This window comes from Elephas maximus, chromosome 19, assembly GCF_024166365.1.
Source record: "Elephas maximus indicus isolate mEleMax1 chromosome 19, mEleMax1 primary haplotype, whole genome shotgun sequence".
In the NCBI taxonomy this organism is placed as follows: domain Eukaryota; kingdom Metazoa; phylum Chordata; class Mammalia; order Proboscidea; family Elephantidae; genus Elephas; species Elephas maximus.
This window is the reverse complement of record NC_064837.1, coordinates 37,649,878-37,675,687: the sequence shown is the minus strand read 5'-3', so window position 1 is coordinate 37,675,687 and position 25,810 is coordinate 37,649,878. Positions and strand designations below refer to the sequence as shown.

Below are 25,810 nucleotides of genomic sequence, written 5' to 3'. Positions count from 1 at the left end.
GGGAAAAGACAGTCTTTTTAACAAATGGTGCTGGCATAACTGGATATCCATCTGCAAAAAAATAGAACAAGACCCATACCTCACTCCATGCACAAGAACAAGCTCAAAATGGGTCAAGGACCTAAATATAAAATCTAAAACAATAAAGATCATGGAAGAAAAAATAGGAACAAGTTAGGAGCCCTGATACATGGCATAAACAGTATACAAAACATTACTAACAATGCAGAAGAAAAACCAGATAACTGGGAGCTCCTAAAAATCAAACACCTATGCTCATCCAAAGACTTCACCAAAAGAGTAAAAAGATTATCTACAGACTGGGAAAAAGTTTTTAGCTATAACGTTTCCCATCAGTGCCTGATCTCTAAAATCTACATGATACTGCAAAAACTCAACTACAAAAAGACAACAAAATTAAAAAATGGGCAAAAGATATGAACAGACACTTCACTAAAGAAGACATTCAGGTAGCTAACAGATACATGAGGAAATGTTCAAGACCATTAGCCATTAGAGAAATGCAAATCAAAACTACGATGAGATTTCATCTCACTCCAAAAAGGCTGGCATTAATCCAAAAACCACAAAACAACAAATGTTGGAGAGGCTGTGGAGAGATTGGAACATTTATACACTGCTGGTGGAAATGTAAAATGGTATAACCACTTTGGAAATCAATTTGGCACTTCCTTAAAAAGCTAGAAATAGAACCACCATACGATCCAGCAATCCCATTCCTTGGAATATATCCTAGAGAAATAAGAGCCTTCACACGAACAGATATATGCACACCATGTTCATTGCAGCACTGTTTACAATAGCAAAAAGATGGAAGCAACCCAGGTGCCCATCAATGGATGAATGGATAAATAAATTGTGGTATATTCACACTATGGAATACTACGCATAGACAAAGAACAGTCAGTGATGAATCTGTGAAACATTTCATAACATGGAGGAATCTGGAAGGCATTATACTGAGTGCAATTAGTCAGTTGCAAAAGGATAAATACTGTATAAGATTATTATTATAAGAATTCGAGAAATACTTTAAACAGAGAAGAAGATATTCTTTGATGGTTACGAGAGAGCAGAGGGAGAGAGGATGGGGGAGAGGTATTCACTAATTAGTAGATAAGAACTACTTCAGGTGATGGGAAAGACAACACACAATACAGGAGAGGTCAGCACAGCTGGACTAAACCAAAAGCAAAGAAGTTTCCTGAATAAACTGAATGCTTCAAAGGCCAGCATAGCAGGGGTGGGGGTTTAGGGACCATGGTTTCAGGGGACATCTAAGTCAATTGGCATAATAAAATCTATTAAGAAAACATTCTGCATCCCACTTTGGAGAGTGGCATCTGGCGTCTTAAATGCTAGCAAGCAGCCATCTAAGATGCATCAATTGGTCTCAACCCACCTGGATCAAAGGAGAATGAAGAACACCAAGGACACAAGGTGATTACGAGCCCAAGAGACAGAAAGGACCACATAAACCAGAGACTACATCAGCCTGAGACCAGAAGAGCTAGCTGGTGCCTGGCTACAACAGATGACTGCCCTGACAGGGAACACAACAGAGAATCCCTGAGGGAGCACGAGAGCAGTGGGATGCAGACCCCAAATTCTCATAAGACCAGACTTAATGGTCTGACTGAGACTAGAAGGACCCCGGTGGTCATGGCCCCCAGACCTTCTGTTGGCCCAGGACAGGAACCATTCCCAAAGCCAACTCTTCAGACATGGATTGGACTGGACAATGGGTTGGAGAGGGATGCTGGTGAGGCGTGAGCTTCTTGGATCAGGTGGACACTTGAGACTATGTTGGCATCTCCTGCCTGGAGGGGAGATGAGAGGGTAGGGGGGTTAGAAGCTGGCGAAATGGACACGAAAAGAGAGAGTGGAAGGAGAGAGCAGGCTGTCTCATTAGGGGGACAGTAATTGGGAGTGTGTAGCAAGGCGTATATAAGTTTTTGTGAGAGACTGACTTGATTTGTAAACTTTCGCTTAAAGCACAATAAAAATTAAAAAAAAAAAAAAAGAATAGATTTGACACATTGAACACTAATGACTGAAGACCAGAAGAGTTATGGAATGACATCAAGGACATCATAGGATGACACATGACTGGGCGGTGTTTCATTCTGTTGTACACAGGTTCACTAAGAGTTGGAACTGACTCAAAGGCACCTAACAACAACAACACAATTTACAAATAGTAATAAAATATACAGTACGCTTTACTGTAAATTCCATATAACCTATTGATTCAATGCTTTTGTGGATTTTTATCAAACTCTTGAATCTGTAGCCAAACTGCACCAGCAATTAACAAACAAGTGCAGTTCCCGTGTAAATGTTGGTTGATATTTTCATTTATTTAACAAAGTGAAACAACAAAGACCCATGGTGGAACTTCTCTCATTCATCGTCAATGACGTGAGCGAATTATTTGCTGAATCAGATAATAGTTTTCAAGTACCAGTGCTGGAAGAATATTTCCTCAATTTTTTGTGCTATTTACAATGTTAACAGCTACTGGAACTTTTGGATTCCAGCTGTATTATTAACATTTTCTCCATCACTTTCTTTAGTCTAGACGAGCCATCGACAAATTTCTTCTGCAAAGGGCCAGATAGTACATGTATTAGGCTTTGTGGGCCCCATATTGTCTCTGTTACATATTCTTCTTTGTTGTTGTCATTTTACAACCCTTTAAAAATGTAAAAAGCCATCCTTAGCTCCTAGACCCTACAAAAACTGGCCATGGGCCACATTTGACCTATGGAACTGGAATTTGCCAATCCCTGGTCTAGACAATCCACAAAATAATAAATCAAGCCATAATTTATAGCATTTGCTGATTTCTAGGGTACAAATACTCCCCCCATGGCTGATTTCAAGCTACCACCATGATGTCACTGAACACAGAGCTGGGAAGAGATGCACATTAGCTCACCATTAAGTAGTATTCCCATTATACAGGAACAGTAGATGTCAATAACCTCAAGAGCATAGGCAATAGGAAAATGTAGTAAAATAGGGAATGATGAGTTTTGAATATTTACTATCTTTCTTTAAAACATAATTTATTTAAGTTTATACAATTTAATTTTTAATGATGGCTGTGTTTAACCACCAGCTCACAAATTCCTTAAATTTTAACAAGCAGCTCTCACAAGTGGTACAGGCCAGCTCCAGCACCACACTGTGTTTGTCTCATCTAAAGGTAGGTTTGGGGCAAGTTCTGGCCTCCTCCACCTTCCTATTTGCGCTGCCTCTAGAAACCACCCTATTTCGCCACCTAGTCTTAATGTGACATAATGACTGGATTTTACACCGTACTTTGTGATAAATCTGAGACTTTCCCAATTCTCAGTTTAACGTTCTAGAAAAAAAAGTAGGTGAATCTATATCCTATATGTATATATACATATATCCTATATAGATGAGTAGGTGAGAAATATCCTATAACTTATTAAAGAAAAAATAATTTCGATATGATCTGAGGTTTAGGGTAGTGGTTAAGTGCTATGGATGCTAATCAAAAGGTTGCCAGTTTGAATTCACCAGGCGCTCCTGGGAAACTCTATGGGGCAGTTCTACTCTGTCCCATAGGGTCGCTATGAGCCAGAATTGACTCGATAGCAGTGGGTTATGCTTCCAATGCCTCCACTAGTGCAGATTTTTCAGACTTTCCCAGCCCAAAACTGTAGAAATTACTAAAGGAAGTTGTGTTTGAAGGCACCCCTGGCTAAGTGTCCAAAGAAGTGCATGAGAGTTGAAGTTCCATGAGTCTCATCAGAGACATCAGGCTGGCAATCGCTGGGCCACTGGTAGACTATTATTCATTCAACAAACATTTCACCACCCCCTAGGCTATGCGAATGGTTTTCGCTCAGCTACTAACTTTAGATTGGCAGTTAAAGTCACCCAGCGGCGACATGGAAGAAAGGCCTGACAACCTGCTTTTGTAAAGATAACAGCCAGGGACAGTTCTACTCTGAAACACATGGGGTTACCATGAGTCGACGTGGACTTGACGGCAACGGATTTGGGCTTTTGCGGTTTTAGTGCATGTGAAGCACCATGCGAGGCATGGAAATAGAGAGACCTATTATTAGTAGTATAATAAAATTATTAGTAGAATAATAAAAATGATGATACCTCTCATTTAAAAGCCAGAGGGATTAAGGGAAAGATTAAATTTAGATAAGTGCCCTAACAGGGTGAGTTATGAGGAAAGAAATAAAGAAGCAAATGGATCAGACTGTGGAAGAGACATTTTTTTGTGGTTACTTCCAGTGCTTATGTATGTTTCAAAACCCTGAGAATTTATATGCCCCTGCTTTGTAGCTGTATCTGAGTGTTTGCCTCGCACATGGCAGGCAATACTGAGAGCACACAGTGTGTACAGACAGGCACATAGTATTTTTGTGGATGGCAAAACCTGACAATAAATAAATGAATACAGCCTCCCAAGTCCAGCTTTGCTTTTAATTTTCTGTAAGTAGTGGCTGTAGAAAGGCTTCTCTCATGTCCGCACCCCTCCATCAAAAAAAAAAAAAAAAAAAAAACTTTTGTCCTTAATTTAAATCATTGTTTTTCTAAGGAAATTTAATTTGGGAAAAAAAAAATGTTTTTCCAATTAACTGGAAGACCGTGTGCTAAGCAAACAATAAAGATTCTTGTTTGAAAGTAATGCATGCCCTAGTCCTAGGACTACCAGGGGAATTTAAAATAAAAAAAATGCAAGCGGCTCCGAACTCGTATTTTGCCAGAGTTAAACAGAATCCCCAGATCCAGAGCTTTCACGTCATTTCCCAATATAAAACCCACAAGTGTTGAGCAAGTTCATGCTTCGGCAAGACACATCTTCTCATCTCTAGAAATGACTGCATTTGATCTTTCTCTGGGTTGCTCGGCACGCCCCTCGCTCCTTCTCTCTTGCTCTTGTGCTATGGTTGGCCTGGAAGGTTAGAAACTGCACAATTAGATGGATCAGGGGAAGATTTCCTAATGCTCTGATGCTGGGCTGGGCAGTCTAGCCAAATTCCATTCATTAGCTAAGGCGCCAGGGTGAGTGTGGCCAGTAAGAATGCTGTTTTGGTTCCATAGAAGTGCTGATAGGGAATGGGAAATAAACCTTTTTTTTTTTTTTTGGTTTCTGAGAGGGAGTGTGGACAAGTGAAGAGAGTACAGGATACTGGGAAATCAGAGGCCAGGAATTGATCTATATCTCAACCACTTACTGGGTAGCGCACCCAACTTCCATTGTTTTTCGCCATATTTTTCTCTACTCTGACGCTGTTTTTTATGTACCAACATCAGATTTCCACTGATCTTAGACTTTTATGCATTCTGAAGTCAAGGATCAAGTATTCAATTCACCCAACATTTATTGAGCCACCTACTCTGTGCCAGGTGCTTGTATAGGTGCTTTGAAGACTGGGATGAATCAGGCATGGTCCGTCTTGAAGGAGTTTATCGACTGTAGAAGAGACACATCTCTCTTTAAAAAAAAGAAAAACAAAAAAAGGAATTGCAATATAAAAGTCATACTAAAATTGCTATGGGAAAATTGACAAGGAAAGGGCTTTGAACTGGGCCTATCAAACGAAGGGGTAGAAGACAGAAGACATCCTGAGCACGGCTCTGAGGTTTAATGGTCAAGCGACCAGTGGGGCTAAAGTGGAAGCTTGGGTGGGTCCTGAGCAAAAGGAAGGAGAATATAACTTTTACGGTAGACTCCTCCTTATGTGTGAACTGGACAAAACTACTCTAGGCTTTGAGGCACTGGAGACATTAGGGAGAATCTGGACAATAGCAGGAGTTTTTTAAATCAATTGGGAATTAATCACACATTGCTGCAATATTCTCTCTTTTATGTTTGCATTGTTAGTCTTCACCTTTTCAGAAAGCTGTCCTTCAACTTGAGAGTGTTATCAGCTAAAGCAGGAGTATATTAATCACACAGTCCACACCATAGGCTGGAACTTCACCTGAGCTTGAGGCCCTAATACTCTCTGATGGCAAACCCTAATACTTCTAGTTATGAATTTTATACTCTCCTTGCTGATTTTGTGACATCTCCCATCATATCGTAGATTTCAGGGGGCAAGGCCAGCCATTCAGGGGATCTTTTTCTTCTTATGCTTTAGGCCATGGTTTATAAAGCTGCCATAGGGTAAATGGAGGTGTTCAGCTGGAACTTTTCTGCCCACATGGCTCTCTGTTTCTTAAGTTTAGCGTTGCTATGAGTTGGAATCGACTCAATGGCAACAGGTAGATAAAAATTAAATATTTGTTAAAATAACAAAGAATTACATTTAAAGCATTCATAGTTAGTTGATATAAATATAGAGAATCAGAGTTTGAGCCAGAACCAAATTTTAAGAAATCCTTACACCTAAGTTCTGTCTGGTACCTTCCTTGCTCATTTTTAACTGCTATGAGCCACTGCATGGTTAACTCTGCTTCTATTTCCCAGTACTAAGTAGAAACACTTTCCCTGATCTTTATCTTAAAATTATAAGCCCTGTATAGTTTTAAACTTCATATACATGGCTTCAGCCCTTCATGGTGGGAAGATCACCATGACCTCAACATTAAGTCTTTCAACTACCTACACACAACTTTCCAGAGAGAGCATGCTAAGTTGCCTTCTTAGTACTCCCCATTGGCTCTCAGAGTCACTCCTACTCACTGTCCCCTCACCCCATAAAAAAAAAAAAAAAATACTGTCTTTAAATGATGAGAAGCTCCTTTCTTCTCCATGTGGCTTCATGCCAAAGGAGTCCACCAAACCAAGGAAGTACACAGAGGTAACAGATGATTCGTTGCCCCAGAATAGATTGCCTATTCCAACAGGGAAAATGTTTCTCCTTCACTGTGAATCTCGTTTTCTAGCCCCTTCCTTTCTGAAATCCAGACATGTTATAAAAATCTAATTAGACTTAATACTTAAAACTATCTATTAACTCCCAAAGCGAGCCCTGGTGGCACAGTGGTTAAAGCGCTCAGCTGCGAACCATAAGGTGAGCATTTGAACCCACCAGCTGCTCCATGGGACAAAGATATGGCAGTCTGCTTCTGTAGAAATTTACAGCCTTGGAAAATCTATGTCCTATAAAAAATGTCCTATAGGGTCGCTATAAGTCAGAATCGATTTGATGGCAGTGGGCTTGGTTTGGTTTGGTAATAACTCCCAAAATAAGCCCACGCCTCCTTACAAACTTGCGTCTATTCGTTTTTGTTTGGTTTTTAAAGAAGCAGGACTCTCTTTTCCACCTGATACATGTCTTATAAAACACATTTCAATAGAACATGAACTGTTTTTATTGAAAATGAAATATGGTTTCTTCAGAAATTTTAAAGACTGTATCTTTGAGCAACTTTTCACTAGTCATTTGCCAAATAACTTAGTATTGTTCCCACTAACCCCTAGCTCTTCTTCTGGGAAGTCACCCTGAGTTCCTAGCCTGGAGTCAGAAGCCTGGGATATACCCAGCCTTCCACTTGGCGTTCTACCACAACAATCAATCACACATGCCACAACGGCAACCAAGAATAGCTTTATTTCCAGAATTTTCCTACGTTCTTTGCTCTTTCTAGAAATTCTCACACATTTGCTACTGGTTTTCATTTTGTTTTATTTGTAACAATTCCCTCAATGCTATTTGTAACAATTCCCTCAATGTTACTTTTTTCCCCTTTAGCTAGAATTAGATGAGACAGTATTCTCTGATTAAAACCCCTTGCTATCTGGACTTTCAGAGACTTGGCTTCCCAAGTTATGAGTTCATCAGCAAAATAAAGCATTTTGGAAATACACACACACACACACGTCAGAGCCCTGGTGGCATAGTGATTAAGAACTCAGCGCTAACCAAAAGGTCAGCAGTTTGAATCCCTCAGCTGCTCTTTGGAAACACTATGGGGCAGTTTTACTCTGTCCTGTGGGGTGGCTATGAGTCGGAATTGACTCAACAACAACAGGATATACGTGTATATATATATATGTTTTAAAATATGTATTTATATGGAGGTGTAGACCTGATTTGAGAGTTAATAATAATCATTTAATTCTAATTAGATTTTCTAACATGTCTAAGTGTCAGAGGGCAAGAGCCTGGAAGAGAAGATTCACACGGAAGAAAAATATCTTCGTGTTGGAAAAACAGGATATTATATAGAGAGAGACAGACAGACAGATAGATAGATAGATACACACCATATTTTTATGCAAAATAACATGCACCTTCTACAATTGTTTGCCAACTAGGCCCTCCTCCCACAAAGTATTTTCAAAAGCACTGCTATGCCAATTTTTTTTACATGTTGTTGTAAAAAAAATTAGCATAGCACATTTATGAAAATACCTCAAAGTGGGGAGGAAGTGGTTGGAAAACAAACATAGAAGGCGCACATTATTTGCATAAAAATAAGGTATATATTTGATTTGGAGAATATTTCATAAGTACTTTCTATGCACAAAGCATAAACAAAGGTACCAGATAGGGGGGAAACAGTGAATGGTACTTTTCCTAATAGTGAATGACACTTTTTCTGTTCTCTGGTTTCTTGTGATCTAACAAGAGAGACACATACAATAAAGCATAATACAGTGTAATAAATCTTGTACTTACATGAATAAAGGGCTCTAGGAGCACAGAGACAGGTTATTTAATTAGTTATTCCTGAAGAATTTAGAGTTGTCTTTGCTAGATCTTAAAGGATTAGTAGGATTTCACCAAGTAAAGGTTGGAAGATGAGCCAAAGACACAGAGGCGAAAAAGTACAGAAAACAATCAGGTGACAGGGACTTATAGAAAAGGAACTTCCTTCCTTTTGGGAAATGGCAGGAGATGAGGAGGATAGTAGTGTCAGGTTGGAGCCAGATTATGAAGGTCCTTGAATGTCTTGTTAAGCTCCCATTTTATTCTGAAAGCAACTAGAGACTTTGAAAAGATTTTAAATGGAGGAATGAAATAAGTATAATTCTACCAATAGTACCCACTGCTGTCAAGTTGATTCCGACTCATAGTGACCCTATAGGAAGATGATTGTATATAAGAAGAAGAAGAATGTGTAGCAGAAAAAAGCAATTAGGAGGCAATTGCAGAGTTGATGGCTCATGATTATCAAAGCCTGCAATGAGGTACCTGTAGCGTGAAGGGGGGGAGGGGAACTTACGGGAGACATTTTAGAGGTAGAACCTACTAGATTTAATGATCAACTGACGATAAGGAATTAGAGGAATACAAGAGGCAAGGATGCGACAGAGTTTTAGTTGGTTGATTGACTATATGGTAACGCAGTAGCTAAAACCGAGAAAACAAGAGGAGAAGCATATGTGGGGCAAAGAGAACTAATTGGGAGACACTCAAGTGGAGATACACTGGAGGAAGTTAGAGCTCACACCGGAGGAAGTTACAGCTCACACTGGAGGAAGTTAGAGCCCAGGAAGGAAGCCAGACCTAGCATTACAGTTTGAGAGTCACAGTTGAAGGCACATAAGTGGAATAGATCACCACCCAGGATAAGCCTGCAGAGTGGAAAGAGAGCCAACAAGCAAGCCAAGAAATACTGTATCAAACAGAGGAGAGGAGGAAGAACCAGGGGGAGCCTGGGAAGAGACAGTCAAAAAGGTAGGAGAACCAGGGTGCAACTGAAGCCAAGGGGGAAGAAGTTTGCAAGAAGCAGGGGAGGCCAAGGTTGACGGGATTTTCCAAGAAGAGGCTAATGCTGATAATTAGAGCACTAGGAATTTTGGGAGAACAATTTCAAGGGACTGAGGAGAACAAGTTTGATTCCCAGGAACATAATGAAGAAGAGCACAGGCGGCAGGGCACGACTCCAAAGCAATGGAGAGACGTGTGTGACTGGAAGGGGACCAGCATCTGGGGGTGGTTTGGCTGGATTTTGAAGAATTGAAGTGTCATAGAGAATTGAAATCCTAAGGCCTGAAGTTTGTCCTTCTGATGTTTAGGAATGCAGAGGCCTTGTCGTCATATGACTTGAGCGCTTTAAGCTCCTGCTTCGTTTTAGGCTATCCTTAAACCCTGCCGTGTGTAAACTGTCACTTAGGACATTTTTACTGATGATGCACAATTTATCTTTCCTGACCATGGGTTTTACAACCAGTGGAAAATCTTGTAAAAAAAAAAAAAAAACATTGTGTCATGGGAAAATGGGGTGTTAAGATTTGGATGATTTTACTGAATGAACAGCCATTTTGGGGGTGCTGGTGGGAGAGAGAAGCACTTAACAAGTCAGCAACAAACCCCAGATTCTAGGGCTGAAGAGAAACCAATTAAGAAGAAAGGAAGAAGGTATCAGGGAGGAGAAGAAGGGTCAGGGGAGTGGTGTCCAAGACACCAAAGAAGAAGGTGTCAAATGATGCAGAGGGAAAGGAAAGGAAGCTTCTTTATGTGGAATGAGCGTCACTGGGACCTTGACAGAGCGTTTTCAGTGGAATGATAAAGCAGAAGACATAACTGGGGAGTGAATAGAAGATAATGTCCTAATGTACCCTTTACTTCTCACAGGCAGTAAATAATGTATCTTCTATTTACAATGAAATTTTGCATATTATGTGCCAGAGTGTGTGTGTGTTATCAGAAGGGACCAGTCCCTGGAGAAAGACATCATGCTTGGTAAAGTAGAGGGTCAGCAAAAGAGAGGAAGACCCTCAACTGGACGGACTGACACAATGGCTGCAACAATGGGCTCAAGCATAGCAATGATTGTGAGGATGGCATGGGACCGGGCAGTGTTTCATTCTGTTGTACTAAGGGCCACTGTTTGTCAGAACTGACTCTATGGCACCTAACAACAATAGACACACACACTTGCACTATGTGTCTTTATATAGCAATGGTCTCGTGGGAAATATACTTAATACAAACCAAATCTCACACTGAAAGTATGGCATAAACGTACATATGCATAACTGTACATATATCACAATATACATTGTACCTATTGAGGTTCAAAAACCTCGTAGGGTATATTAATCACTTTTGAATTATTACTTTTGTCTCTCTCTTATTTTAAAAAATGACTGTGAACCTGAAAACTGACATGCCATCCCAAGAAAGATTGTTAAACACACCAACACAGGGAAAGAGGGTTGAGCTTATTGTAGTTGAGAGAGATTCTATGCTAAAGTTTGTACGATGCTTCTTGATAGACGACTGCATTTCATTCACGTTCTCCCTCTCTACGCTTCTCCTGCAGTGGAATGGAGCATGTCAAAGGACTTCTCTCCTTTGGCTGGAGAAATCATCATGGATAATCCGCAGACCCTGAGATGCACAATCACAGGACTTAAAACGGTAAATGCCGCCTCCTTCCGTTAAACATCTCATTCCCCTGTCCCGTCCCTAAGGTTTCTGTTGGGATTTGGGTAACAAATTATGCTGGAAGCAACAGCCAACGCCCAGTCCTCTAGCAACAACTGCCACTCATTAAGCATGATATGTCTGGTATCCATAATCTGAATTTCACAAAGGAGTAAGCAGACAGCATGAACCACTTTGTAAGCTGTCATGTTCTGAGAAGATCAGAAAAAACCTGGCCTCATGCAAGCCTTGAAAGCTGCTGCTTTCTGGACCACAGTCTAATCTTCTGGGGGGATCAAAGGCTCTGAGAGATCCAATTTTGACTCCCCGTCTGATGGTAGAAATAACAGCCACATCTAACCCTCACCCCCACAACCTCAGTTGAGATCAGTCATCAATTGGAGTCACGCAATTTCCTGAGAGAAATCCTTTTCCCTTGATTAAAAAAAAAATCTCTAAATCTGCTTTCACAAGAAGAAACTATATATGGTGGAGCTATATTTCTCAGTAACCTGAACCAATTTAAACTGTGAATGAAAAACTGGAACAAACTGTGCTCATTTGTTTAACCAATCTAAAATCAAATATTAATTATTTGTGGAACTATGAACCACACCAAAACACAAAAATAAAAACACCTAGCTAATCAGTTCAAAGTGGGACAGACCTCCTATTTCCTCAATTAAAATGTAACAAAACTGGATCATCAAAATCTTTTTTTTTCTTATTGTGCTTTAGGTGAAAGTTTACAGTTCATGTCAGATTCTCATGCAAAAATTTACATACAAATTGCTACGTGACCCTAGTTGCCATCCCCACAATATGACAGCACACTTCCCCTTTCCACCCTGGATTTCCCCTGTCCATTCAACCAGCTCCTACCCCTTTCTGCCTTCCTGTCTCACTTCCAAGCAGGACCTGCCCGTTCAGTCTCATGTATCTACTTGAACTAAGAAGCACATTCTTCATGAGAATCATTTCATGTCTTATAGTCCACTCTAATCTTTGTCTGAAGAGTTGGCTTCGAGAATGATTTTAGTTCTGGGTTAACAGAGCGTCTGGGGGCCATGTCTTCTGTAGTTCCTGTAGTCTCAGTCAGACCATTAAGTCTAGTCTTCTTACAAGAATTTGAGTTCTGCACCCCACTTTTCTCCTGCTTCATCTGGTATCTCTGTTGTGTTCCCTGTCAGGGTGGTCACTGATAGTAGCCAGGCACCATCCAGTTCATCTGGTCTCAGGCTGATGGAGTCTCTGGTTTATGTGGGCTTTTTGTCTCTTGGGCTATTTTCCTTGTGTCTTTGGTGTTCTTCATTATCCTTTGCTCCAGGTGGGTTGGAACCAATTGATGCAACTTAGATGGCCCCTTGCTAGCTTTTAAGACCCCAGACACCACTCACCAAAGTAGGACGCAGACAATTTTCTTAATAAACTTTGTTATGCCAATTGACCTAGATGTCCCCTGAAACCATGGTCCCCAGACCCCCATCTCCTGCTACTCTGTCCCTTGAAGTGTTTGGTTGTGTTCAGGAACCTTATTAGCTTTTAGTTCAGTCCAGTTTTGCTGACTTACCTTGTATTGTATATTGTCCTTCCCTTCACCTAATATAATTCTTGTCTGTACTTTATCCAGTTGGGAAACCCTGGTGGCATAGTGGTTAAGTGCTATGGCTGCTAGCCAAAAGGTCAGCAGATTGAATCCACCAGGTGCTCCCTGGAAACTCTATGGGGCAGTTCTACTCTGTCCTGTAGGGTCACTATGAGTCAGAATCAATTCGATGGCAATGTTTTCTTTTCTTAAATCTTGTTAGTAAATTCTCCTCTCCCTTCCTCCCCACCCTCGTAACCATCAAAAAATATTTTCTTCTGTTTCTAAACCTTTTCTCGACTTCTTATAATAGTGGTCTCATACAACATTTGTCCTTTTGTGGCTGAGTAATTTCACTCAGCATAATGCCTTCCAGATTCCTCCATGTTATGGGACATTTCACAGATTCATCATTGTTCTTTATCATTGCATAGTATTCCATTGTGTGAATATACCATAATTTGCTTATCCATCCATCCACCTAGGTTGTTTCCATCTTTTTGCTACTGTGAACAGTGCTGCAATGAACATGGGTGTGCATATATCTATTAGTGTGAGGGCTCTTATTTCTCTAGGATACATTCCAAGGAGTAAGACTGCTGGATCGCATGGAACTTCTATTTCTAGCTTTTTAAGGAAGCACCAAATCGATTTCCAAAGTACTATTTTACATTCCCACTAGCAGTGTATAAGTGTTCCAGTCTCTCCACAACCTCTCCAGTATTTATTATTTTGTGTTTTTTGGGTTAATGCTAGCCTTGTTGGGGTGAGATGGTATCTCATTGTAGTTTTAACTTACATTTCTCTAATGGCTAACGTGAGCATTTCCTCATGTAACTGTTAGCCGCCTGAATGTCTTCTTTGGTGAAGTGCCGGTTCTTATTATTTGCCCATTTTTAATTGGGTTATTTGTCTTTTTGTTGTTGAAGTTTTGCAGTATCTATTAGATTTTAGAGATTAGACCAAAATATTTTTTAAAGTAAAACTTAAACTTGAATTTTTTTTTTGGTAAAATTCAAAATTAATTAATACCTTAGGACATTTGTATGAAGGAGGCAGAGAAAGAATTTTGGTGGTATTTTTTTTTCTAAAAGATTATGTCAATTTAAACAGTTATTTGTAAAGTATAATCCTGAAACCCGCATCAAGAAGCTTCACTAGGTTGCATCTCTTCAATTTTGAACAAGCTTATTTTAATAGAATTCTTGGTGGTTGGATCACTACCACAGAATTCTGACTTTTATTCCTCATCACATGCCCATACCAGGGGCCAAAACCATGAATTACCAGAGCAAACAAACCCCTGAGTGGGTGGCCCCCAGAGATGGAATCAACAGAATCCCAATTTCCAATCCTACGGCTCACGTGATGGAAGAGAGCCAGACGGGAACTCTTGGGAATTTCCATTGCATAAAGAAAAAGGGATACGATGATAAAAATGGAAAAGTCTCCATAGAGAGTTTCTCTAATATCTGAACTAATTTTTACAGGGATTATGTTTTCCACTTAGCTGTCCAATAAGAGCAATGCAGACATCACCCTAATCACATAAAAGCCTGGAAGTAGATTAACACTTTTATAGAATCCCTAAAACCTTGAGATGCATAGGAACTCATTTCTAATGTTTAAAAAAAAAAAAAAAAGCTTCATAATGTGGTAAGGCCAGTATGATTCAATTCCTAGCAAAGGCTCTACAAAGATCAGTTTTTCGTTTGTTTGCTTTTTTTAACTTCAAACACCGTTTTACAATTTTTGTAAGCAGTTTATATCAAATGCTGGCTTCTAAAATGCCTCTCTGGAGTCACTGAAAAAAAAAAAAAACCCCACTCAAAGCAAAATTATAAAGCCTTACAAAATATTTGAAAAGATTATCAGCAAGCAAAAATAACTTCTTAATTCTTAGTGCCATCCAAAGGAAAACTTTAAAGAATGTAAGCCATTGTTTTAACAATGGCTTTAAAACTGAAATAACAGCTACAAGTTAATTTTTTTTTAAGTTGAACAACTGAATAAAGGATATTTATCACAGTATCATTTATTATGGCAAAAACAGTAATAACAATCTAAATGTCCACCAATGACAGCAAACCAAAACCAAACCCACTGCCATCAAGTCGATTCCTAGTGATAGCGACCCTATAGGACAGAGTAGAACTGCCCCATAGTTTCCAAGGCGCACCTGGCGGATTCGAACTGCCGACCTTTTGGTTAGCAGCCGTAGCTCTTAACCACTACGCCACCAGGGTTTCCTCACCGACAAGGGATTGGTTAAATAAATGATGGTATTTGCACACAATGAAGCACATACAACTATTCAAAGAGTGAGGCAGAGCTTTAATGCACATATTTGAAAAAATATCCATTATAACTTGTTTATTTTATAAAGCCAGTTGATCAGCTAAAAGAGGTGATAGTGGCTGCTTCTGGGGAGGGAAAAATAAGGACAAGGAGGGGAGGGTGGGGGCGGGGGATTGCTGTTTTGAGGAAACAAACCTTGTAAACTGTGTCACTTTTTTAAAATTGATGTATGATTTTTGGGGGGAGGTCAGGAAAAATAATTACGATATTCTAGTTTTGAAAAAAGAAAGCACGTAAACTAAGAAGGCACTCCAAATATAGTTATTGTAATATATAAACCTAATAGTCAGGACAAGCCAGAAAGCTAAAGTATGGGTGGTGGAGTTCCAAAGGGATGGACAAGATAATCAGACACAGGAATCGGCATCTAGGGTAAAACTGATTACTAAAATGCCTGATACATCTTTTTCTCCATTTTGATACTTTGCAGGGTCAACAGTATTTTGTTCAAGTCTCGGCTTACAACATGAAAGGATGGGGACCTGCTCAGACCACAACACCAGCCTGTGCCTCTCCTTCTAGTAGGTGGTGGCTGTAGACTTTCCAACCTGGCAACAGGCTCCAACTCCAACTCCATCCTCAGGGTGCCATTGCCATTGCCTCTCCCTACTGCTTGGAACCAGCAAGACCCCCTCAGGGCAGCACTCTAGGCTGCCTAATGAATAAGGCCTCTGCAGAGGCAACTCAGTAGAATAAAAGGAGGGGGGATTTGGAACCAGCAAGACCAAATTAGGTACTTACTAGACATTTCATTAGCTTAAGCTCTCTGAGTCTCAATTCAACATCCATAGAATGGGCCCAATCGCACCCTCTTGCAGGGCTGTTGTGAGGATATAGGAAGATGGTACAGTGAGCATGGCTGGCCCAGAGTCTTATAGTACACCGAAGCTCTCTCATCATCTCTTCCTCACCACCAAAGGATACATCCACATTGATTTGATAAGAGAACATAATTGGCAAATCTTACTTATCCGACATTCTGTAGGAAGAAAAGTTTTCTTACTGATGGGCACTCTCCTACAAATATAATCTATAACAGAAGCCCTGCAAAATCCTCTTCTAATTATTTAAAGATTAATAATTTATGCCTGGTATGTTTGGTAACTCTCTATTAACCAGAAATTTTAATTAACCAGAACAAACATCTCCAGACATACTTTATGATAGATTTTCCACATGATAAGACTCTTGCCCTGAATTGTATTTTCATTTCTTTAAAAAAAAAAAAAAATTCAATAATACAATAGTTAATGGTATCCTAAGTGTCTTGTGAGAGTGCAAACTGCTACATCCTCTATGGAAAGCAATTTGACATTATATATCAACTGCTTCTAGAAAATTCATTTCCTTTTACCCAGTAATAACACATCTAGGAATCTAACCTAAGGAAACAAAAGCAGAAAAACAATCATGTACAAAGATGTGCACTGTAGCAGTGTGTTGATAATAGCAAAACACTGGGTATGGTAGGGAGAACAAATATCCAATATTAATTTAATGGTTAAATAAACTATGATATACTGGTATGTACATATCCTATCCATACTACAGAACAAAATGCAACCACTAAAAATGGCATCTTAAGAAACCATCTGTGGCGCAGTGGTTAAAAGCGTGGCTGCTAACCAAAAGATAAATAGTTCAGATCTACCAGCCACTCCTTGGAAATCCTATGGGGCAGTTCTACTCTGTCCTATAGGGTCGCTGTGAGTCGAAATCAACAACAGTGGGGTCATTTTTTTAGAGCCAAGTCCAAGGCCATGGTCCTTGTTCTTAACCACTATGCTATCCTCCTCCTCTATTCATAATGAAATTTGGATTCAGAGAGATGTTGCCTTGCCCAAGGTCACAACTGTTGTATGTGGCCAAGCCAGGATTGAACCTGAATTGGTCAAGCCCCTGCCATATCTCCTACACTGTAGTCACTATTGCCCTTCTCTAGACAGACAAGCAGAATAACAGCCAGCCAGCCAGCCATGCCTGACTACTGTCTCTGGTGGATTCCAGTAGCCACCCTAGGTCATACACAGCCTTGAAACTTGGACCACCAGTGCCAAGGATCTCTCAGATCTCTGACTCCCGCAACAATAGATGCGTTAACGGCTCTATTCTTATTTAGCAGAAACACAAACTGGGAATATTGCAAGATTAAGATACTAAGGGAACTAATACCATTCCAGAGGAAAAAATATATATATATATGCCTTATTAGGGATGGGGAACAGAGGGGAGAGAAAAAAAGCAAAAAAATACTAATCTCAGTTGACTTGAGAGTAGGGTAGGGGGCAACCAAATCCAAGCATGCACCAGTGCCAGTTCTGATCTGCATATGGATGCATTTACTTATAAAGGTCAGAGGTTCAAATTCTATAAACTGCAAATTCTATTCAGACACTGTTCCTAAGAGCTGATTTGAAGATCTCTCTCTGAAATGACAACAATGGTGGTTCAGAACGGGATGAAAAAAAAAAAATGAAACCCGTTACCCATTACCTTTGAGTGGATTCCGGCTCATAGTGACCCTATAGGACAGAGCAGAACTGCCCCAAGGAGCGGCTGGTGGATTCGAACTGCCAACCTTTTGATTAGCAGCCAAACTCTTAAACACTGTGCCACCAGGGCTTCTCAGAATGGAGAGGAGTCACTTATTAATTGATAAGTAACATAGCGAATGGCAGTGCTTTCTAGAACGGCATATTTGATTAAGTAGAGGTACCTGGCAAAGAACTGAAATCCTAACGTGGTTACAGTTGCTGCAGACATGCCATATCACTTGGAAAGAACAATATACAAACACTCCAGTTCTATTTATAAACAGAGTATGACATTGTGATGTAACATATATCAGTATTCAGATATTTACTAGAGGACAATGTAGTCTAACATGACAGAGTAATTGGAAATTTGGTAATATGTTCCAGTAAGCTATAAAACTTTTTTTATATTTTTACAAAAAGCCTTAATGTGTTTTTACAGACTTATGTTATATGGTATGGTACATAATAAGAGAAAAGGACCCAGACAGGCTTGTCTGAGTTACGATCAGGAAAGCCCTGATATCGCCAGTGAATGTAAGCTCTGCATTGTGTTGCAATCGAAGTGTCTCATTACCAGAACAGCGAACTGTATTATGTGGCACAATCTACTCTTTTCCTACCACACTAAGTTTATTCCTGTCAGAGTCTTGATTTCTTAATACATTTTCAATTTTCTCCCTCATCCCTAAAGTCTCCTATTTTATGTAGTCGTCAGAACCTTCCAAACATCTTTGAGAAAAACTCATTCTTTCCAAAAACCTTGGCATCATATCCAGTGCTCGCTTGGGCTGCAATTTAGCATTAGCAATTTTCTAATGTATCATAAAGTCATCAGATCGGGCTTGCCTCTGATGTAATGGGGCTCAGCTGAAGGAGCCAGGCCCATTTCATCTCCCCTTGCAGTGATGGCAGCATTAACACTTATTAGAAAGTATTAGCAAGTTCAAGGCCATGTAGTAATGCAATCACCCAGGAGTCTCACTCAAGCAAACAGCTTAGTTATCATGCACACTTTAGATGCATTCATTCAACTAAGGAAACAAACTCAAAATGGCCATTGGATATCCATGAGGGCAACTTTTATCCTCATTGTGACTGCATGCCAGGGGCACCACATTTAGTCTAAGGGCCACTAGTAGATTGCTTCTTCAAACATTTCCAAATTTCACAGTAACAGCCTTTCCTGATCCCATCCCACCTGAACACCATCATACTTCTATTCACAGTGCTTCACCAACATTTAATGAGTGTCTCCTAAGGGCCCAGAGTGGCGCTTTACTGCCATTATTTCTTGTAAACCTCGATAACCTAAAAAGAGATTCAAAAACTCATTTTACAGAGAAGAAACCTGAGGTAAAGAGAAATTAAGTCATGGTCCCTGCCCACACAGAACTAAGAATCTACACAAGGCACCTATGCCAATTCCCTGTCTCCAGAGTTGACCACAACTAAGCCACAAGACACAAACTCTAACCAAGCTTCTGACCCTCCTCCTCAACAGAAAAAAAATAAAAAACAAAAAACACCACACATCCATGGTATAATGAGATGAGTACTGATTTGGACAGTCACGAGACTACATTATAGTTCTGGCTCTGCCACTGACCAGCTAATGTAGGATAAATAGGGACGGTTATTTCTGGGCCTCAGTCTTCCGAGAAAAGAAGGACACGTGGGGGAGGGAGGGAAGGAAGAAGCGTTAGAAAATCCCCCAGGCCCCTTCTTTATAGGTACTCATTGGATAGAGTGAGAAGTAGTGTTTCCATCCTCAGGACACAGTGAGTTAGCTCTCCATCAATAACTGCTTCTGGTTAACTTATTCTTTATAGAATGCCTGCAATGTACCAGGAGTTTTGCCCGATATCTAATATACATCTTCTCATTTAATCCTCAGAAAAACCCTGCAAGGTAGATACTATACTCATTTTTTTTTTCAAATTAGGGAGTGGCGGTTCTGTCAGTGTAAGTAACTTGCCCAGAAACACTGAGCTAGGAATCAGAAGAGCCAAGACTCACACCCAAGCTTATCTGATTCCAGAACCTGCCTTCCTCCTAACTCCCCATTTACTCAGTTGGATGAACCAAGGTAAAGTGCTTTTATCTAACTTCAGCTTTAAGTCATGGCATCTGCTTATGCTTCTGAACAGGGGAGGCCCCACATTTTAAAATGAATCTGGGGGAAAGGAATTTGAAACTTATTCAACTAGAATTTAAGCCCAAGACACTCGTGAACTAACTGGCTTTTCTGGGGAAGAATGACTAGCATTTTCAGAGTAGGAATTTAAACCAATAATTTCAATTTACTCCTTTAAGTTGTTGCTTTTAAAAGATTCAGAAAGTAAAACTTGGGGAAAAAAAATTGGAGGAAGAAAGGATGGACTATGAAATGATTGACCTGCTGCAGGAAAAAAAAAAAAAATCAAGAGTTGGAGACAGCAGAATTACAATCTTGACGTTAGTCCCACATGGGTTATTACTCTTGATATCATTATAGCCAAATGGAATGAAAATAGAAGGGGGAGAAAAATCTCCGTGGGTATTGCAATTTAAATTTGCCCTGTAAGCTAATACTGTATATTTAGAGACAGAGCAGACAGGGTGGTTGGTGGCTCAGAGTATGTGCAGGGCTCACTGTGCCAGCTAACCAAAGCAGACATTCATTAGAGCAAAATGTAGATTTCCATTTCTTGGCATCTGACATGGGCTCTTTCCTTGGAAAGAAATGTCAATTTGGCCAAAAGTGTGAAGCCTACAATAAAAGCATTGGGACTGTGGATTTCATCTAGTCTGCACATTCCCACCCCTTCCTTTCCTACTGTGGAAATCCAGTCGAGAATTGGGGTGCTGAGTGCGGAGGGAGCAGGAGAACTGACTGGGACAGGAAATGCTGAAAAGAGGGCAGGAGACTGGGAGTGGGTAGAGTAAACTCCAAAATGTCTTATTTTCTTTTGGCTTTCAGTGACCACTCTCTCTTGCCCCAAAACTGCCCGACACAAGAAACCAACCACAATTACTGTTTTGCACAGGGCCCTAAACAATGGCAGCTTCCAGACCATTGGCACCGCCTGCTAGGTCTGCATGTACTGGGTGCTCATTCACAGCCTGTGGGTAGTCTATGCAAAATGCCAGCATCTGAGGCAGGCCACGGAAGAGGCCTCCCTGGCTTTAAAATTTCACTCTGTTTGTTTCTTTTGTTCAATAGACTGGAAAGACTATGACGACAGAGAGCCCAGACACAAGGGACAGAGTGAAGTTTTGGAAGGGCTGCTGCAGCAGGTCCGAGCCCTTCATCAGCACTACAGTTGCCGGGGTAAGGATAAAAATCTGCGCTGCGCCATTGGCTGAGGTCTGGGTAGCGCCGGTAATTTTAGCAGTTTCCTAACTGGGTCATACCTTCTCATTCATCAGGGAGAGAGAGATATTAATATTTGTACATCTGGAATCACTCTACAGCACTATCTTGCTTTAACCCTTAAGAAGAGACTTCCCTTTTCTTCCTTCCCTTCCTTTCTTTCTCTCTCACCCTCTCTCCATAGGAACATTTGGAAGCAAGCACAGGAAAAACAACAGCTGCCACTCGTTCCCTTCCCTTTGAATTGTTTTCTTCACAAGACGCCTCAGCAGTGCTGGGTCTTGGGGTATTTATCCTCAGATGTTTCTCTTCCAAGGAAAATTCTCTGAGCATTCCTGAGAGAACTCAACCAATTATAACAGCGACAATTATAAACCTTCATATACATTCACAATATAGTTTACAGTGCAATTTCACATCCAGTGTCTCTTTTTCCTTCTCATTTTGGCAATTACTACTGAGGTTAAGTGACTTGCCTAAGATCACAATGCCAGGAAAAGACAGAATTAGGGCTTGAACCTGGATTTTCTGAATCCAAGTCTAATCGTTTGTCTCCCACCCTGATCTCAGGACTGGCCACTAAAGTTTAATCTCACCCTGAATTTTAATCTACCCCTGTACTAATGCTCAGGGGAAACAAAGCATACCATCTCTAGACCCTAACCAACTACACCCAGAGAATCTCTGAGAAACTTTTGAAAAGCTTCTCTTCTAGATGGGGCTGGGTCAGGTTTCCGATCTGTGTAATGATTCGTGGAAGAGGCACTTAGCTTTATTTGGAGAATTAAAGCCTCCATAAAGTTTTCATTTTCCATGCTCCTTCACCCACCAGATCTTCAACTGCATTGTGCTGTCTAGATTCTGGGCGCTGCTGGGCCAGATGGGGTAAGAAATGCACAGCCGAAACTAAGAGATGCGAGCTGAGTTTTGGCTAGGTGCAAATAAATCATACTTAGCATTAGCAAAGAGTTGTTCCCAGTTGGAGCCCTGGTGGCACAGTGGTTAAGAGCTTAGCTGCTAACAAAAAGGTTGGCAGTTTGAATCCACCAGCCGCTCCCTGGAAACCTTATAGGGCAGTTCTGCTCCGTCCTGTAGGGTTGCTATCAGTCAGAATCGATTCAACAGCAGTAGGTTTGGTGTTTTGGTTTTTGTTCCCAATTACTACGACGACTGAGCCCTTCAGAAATGTTGCCAAAGCTAGAAATGAGGACAAGTGTTTGCAAGAAAATAAAGTTCTTCTAATGAGTGATTCATTGGGAGATGTAAATATGTGTGCAAGAAGCTTGAGAAGGAAACACAAGCGTGCTCTTCCTTCCCAGATCTCTAGGAATACTTACCTAGACCAGTACCTTCAGTGTGCCATATTGACCAAAGTAGACACAGTTCTCAGTTACCCATGGCTCATTTAACTAGCTCAGGCATTATCTAGGCTCCGTTCTCCTCTTCTGCCTCCAGCTGCCTCTTTATCACTCCCCTGCCCATTGATTTGTGTATGGAAGGCAAAGGTAATAAAGTAATTAGACCAAGGCAGATAATTTTTTGATACTCATAAGCCACTTTGTGTGTGGTCTTTATCAGAGGGAGAAAGTTAAAGCTACTCATTAGAATGAAGCTTTTATTTGTATATTATTTGAGGATTTAGATACTCTCCTCATTACTATCCGATGATCAAGAAATGATTGTGTAGATGACCCAATTTTTTCTGTACTTTCCATTCACGTTTTCTCATGTACAGGTAGTCCCCAACTTACAACGGTTACATTCTAACAACTCCATCATAAGTCGGTTCTGACAAAAGTCAAATGCCTCATTTTTTTTTTAGTTTTCATTACGATTGCCTTTTATTACCAATGTCTTTATAAATCGATCTTTATTTGTCTTTGGGGGTTGGAAATATTACACAAACTTACAGATACATTTAATATATACATAGATTATAAAAAATATGCAAATTATAAAACTTTACTCCTACAATGAAGAAGAGTTAGGTGATGCTGGCAATTCATCAGTTGCAGTAATAACTCCACTTGTGGAAGGTTCTGGATCATCTGGATTATCCCTGGAAATGGGGATGGCATTCCCAGTCAGAAAATTAGTGAGAGTTGTCTGTTATGGTACTTTTTTTTTTCTTCATACATTTCATGGTAACATCTCACTGCTTCTCAAATCTGCCTATCGACGTTAGCAAAGCAATCAGCCCCCAATTAAGTTTAGAAAAAAACTTCAGCTAATACTTTCACTGTAAAAATTTTTGACAACTTTTCTCCTTCCTCTTCCTTATTACTTCTTTCTTCTTCAACATTTCTTTCCTCTTCAAAATAGAATAAGATCTGATCTGTCAATTGCCCCTCTTGGTGATCTATGAGCTGTACCCCATCGTCAATATCAAGTTCTAAATTCAGTGTTCCTGCCATATGGACAATTTTCCCACCAATCTCTTCCATCATGTTATCCTGATCAAATGCTTGGAACTTTCTATCCATTACAACTTCTGACACTGATACTGACTCCATTGTAGACCAGGCCATAGCCTGCTATATGGCGGTGTTTTGAACAATCAATCATAAAACTGAACATATTTGAGTGAACATCTGAGAATGACAGCATCAGCAAACTATGAGCTGCGACATTGTACGTAGTACATATTACTAATGATAAAGTGTACAGAAAAAAATGGATGTCGGCATGACTCTAATAAGTCATTAGTCACGGACTACTTGTACATGCTTTTACCCCGCAGGGATGTAAATATACCCACAATATTAGGAACGAGTTAAGGAAGATAAGGTAGAAAGTCCCAAAAAGGACATCTGCTTTTATCTTCAAATGTACTCTGGATACTTACATAGTATCCGAAATGTGTTTTTCTTAGTTATCTAGTGCTGCTATAACAAAAATACCACAAGTAGACGGCTTTAACAAAGAGAAATTTGTTCTCTCACACTTTAGGAGGCTAGAAGTCTGAACTCAGCACTAGCACCAGGAGAAGACTCTTCCTCTGTCAGCTCTGAAGGAAGGTCCTTGTCATCAATCTTCCCCTAGTCTAGGAGCTTCTCAGAGCAGGGTCCAAAGGACATGCTCTGCTCCCAGTTCTGCTTTCTTGGCAGTAGGAGGTCCCCCTTTCTCTCTGCTCACTTCTCTCTTTTATATCTCAAAAGTGATTGACTCAACCTTCAACCTAATCTTGTAGATTGAGTCCTGCCTCATTAACATAACTGCCTCTAATCTGTCTCATTCATATCATAGAGGTAGGATTTATAACACGTAGGAAAGTCAGATCAGATGACAAAATGGTGGATAATCACACAACACTGGGAATCGTGGCCTAGCCAAGTTGACACACATTTTGGGGGCGACACAATTCAATCCATAACGGGGCTCTACAGAATGCTGGTTCTATAAGACATTCTGTTAAAAAAAAAAAAAAAAAAAGTTTTCTGGTCAAGAAAGTTTGGAAAATGTTGCATTCTATATCCTTCTCCAGGAAATGTATGATAAAAATTAAAATATTAGATGTGCTGAGAAATCATATTGAATTTGGTTAACCAAACATTTTCCCAAGTTACTAGGTTATGGAACACTTTTTTCACAGAATCAGTGTTACAAAGCACAAACTTTGGGAAATGTTGAACAATAATACGACAAAAAAAAAAAAAAAAGAAATTACTTCACACAAAAAAGGAATGATTCTAAGATGATTTAATATAATTCTCTCTCAGTCTAAGAGGATAAATGAAGGATAATGTAAGCATCACATATAGAAAACTACAAAATTGTTATTTATAATACTCAACTACATTGAGCTACTATGGGGTTATTGGGGAAATAAACCTTTACAAACTTTAAAATTAGAAAAAAAAGAGGATTATCTCAAATCCCTGTTCTACTACACACAAGCAATGTGTCATTGGGAAAATTATTTAACCTCTCTGAGCCTTAGCATCTTTTTTTTTTTTAAATAATTTTTATTGTGCTTTAAGTGAAAGTTTACAAATCAAGTCAGTCACATATAAGCTTATATACACCTTACTCCATACTCCCACTTACTCTCCCCCTAATGAGTCCGCTCCTTCCTTCCAGTCTCTCCTTTCGTGACAATTTTGCCAGTTTCTAACCCTCTCTACCCTCCCGTCTCCCCTCCAGACAGGAGATGCCAACATAGTCTCAAGTGTCCACCTGATACAAGTAGCTCACTCCTCATCAGCATCTCTCTCCAACCCATTCTCCAGTCCCTTCCATGTCTGATGAGTTGTCTTCGGGAATGGTTCCTATTCTGGGCCAACACAAGGTTTGGGGACCATGACTGCCGGGATTCTTCTAGTCTCAGTCAGACCATTAAGTCTGGTCTTTTTATGAGAATTTGGGGTCTGCATCCCACTGTTCTCCTGCTCCCTCAGGGGTTCTCTGTTATGCTCCTTGTCAGGGCAGTCATTGGTTGTGGCCGGGCACCAACTAGTTCTTCTGGTCTCAGGATGATGTAAGTCTCTGGTTCATGTGGCACTTTTTGTCTCTTGGGCTCACAGTTACCGTGTGACCTTGGTGTTCTTCATTCTCTTTTGATCCAGGTGGGTTGAGACCAACTGATGCATCTTAGATGGCTGCTTGTTAGCATTTAAGACCCCAGACACCA

The 25,810-nt window shown here is 40.2% G+C and overlaps 1 protein-coding gene across 7 annotated transcripts in view; it reads left to right on the top strand.

Moving 5' to 3' along the window:
* The window catches only part of ANKFN1 (ankyrin repeat and fibronectin type III domain containing 1), a 463,794-nt gene that overhangs the window by 343,689 nt on the left and 94,295 nt on the right, over nucleotides 1-25,810 (top strand). For all 7 annotated transcript variants that reach the window (XM_049859416.1, XM_049859419.1, XM_049859421.1 and 4 more), the window contains 3 exons: nucleotides 11,245-11,342; nucleotides 15,722-15,812; nucleotides 21,031-21,138. In XM_049859416.1, the coding sequence (XP_049715373.1) occupies nucleotides 11,245-11,342; nucleotides 15,722-15,812; nucleotides 21,031-21,138 (297 nt within the window). The remainder of the gene's footprint in view (nucleotides 1-11,244; nucleotides 11,343-15,721; nucleotides 15,813-21,030; nucleotides 21,139-25,810) is intronic.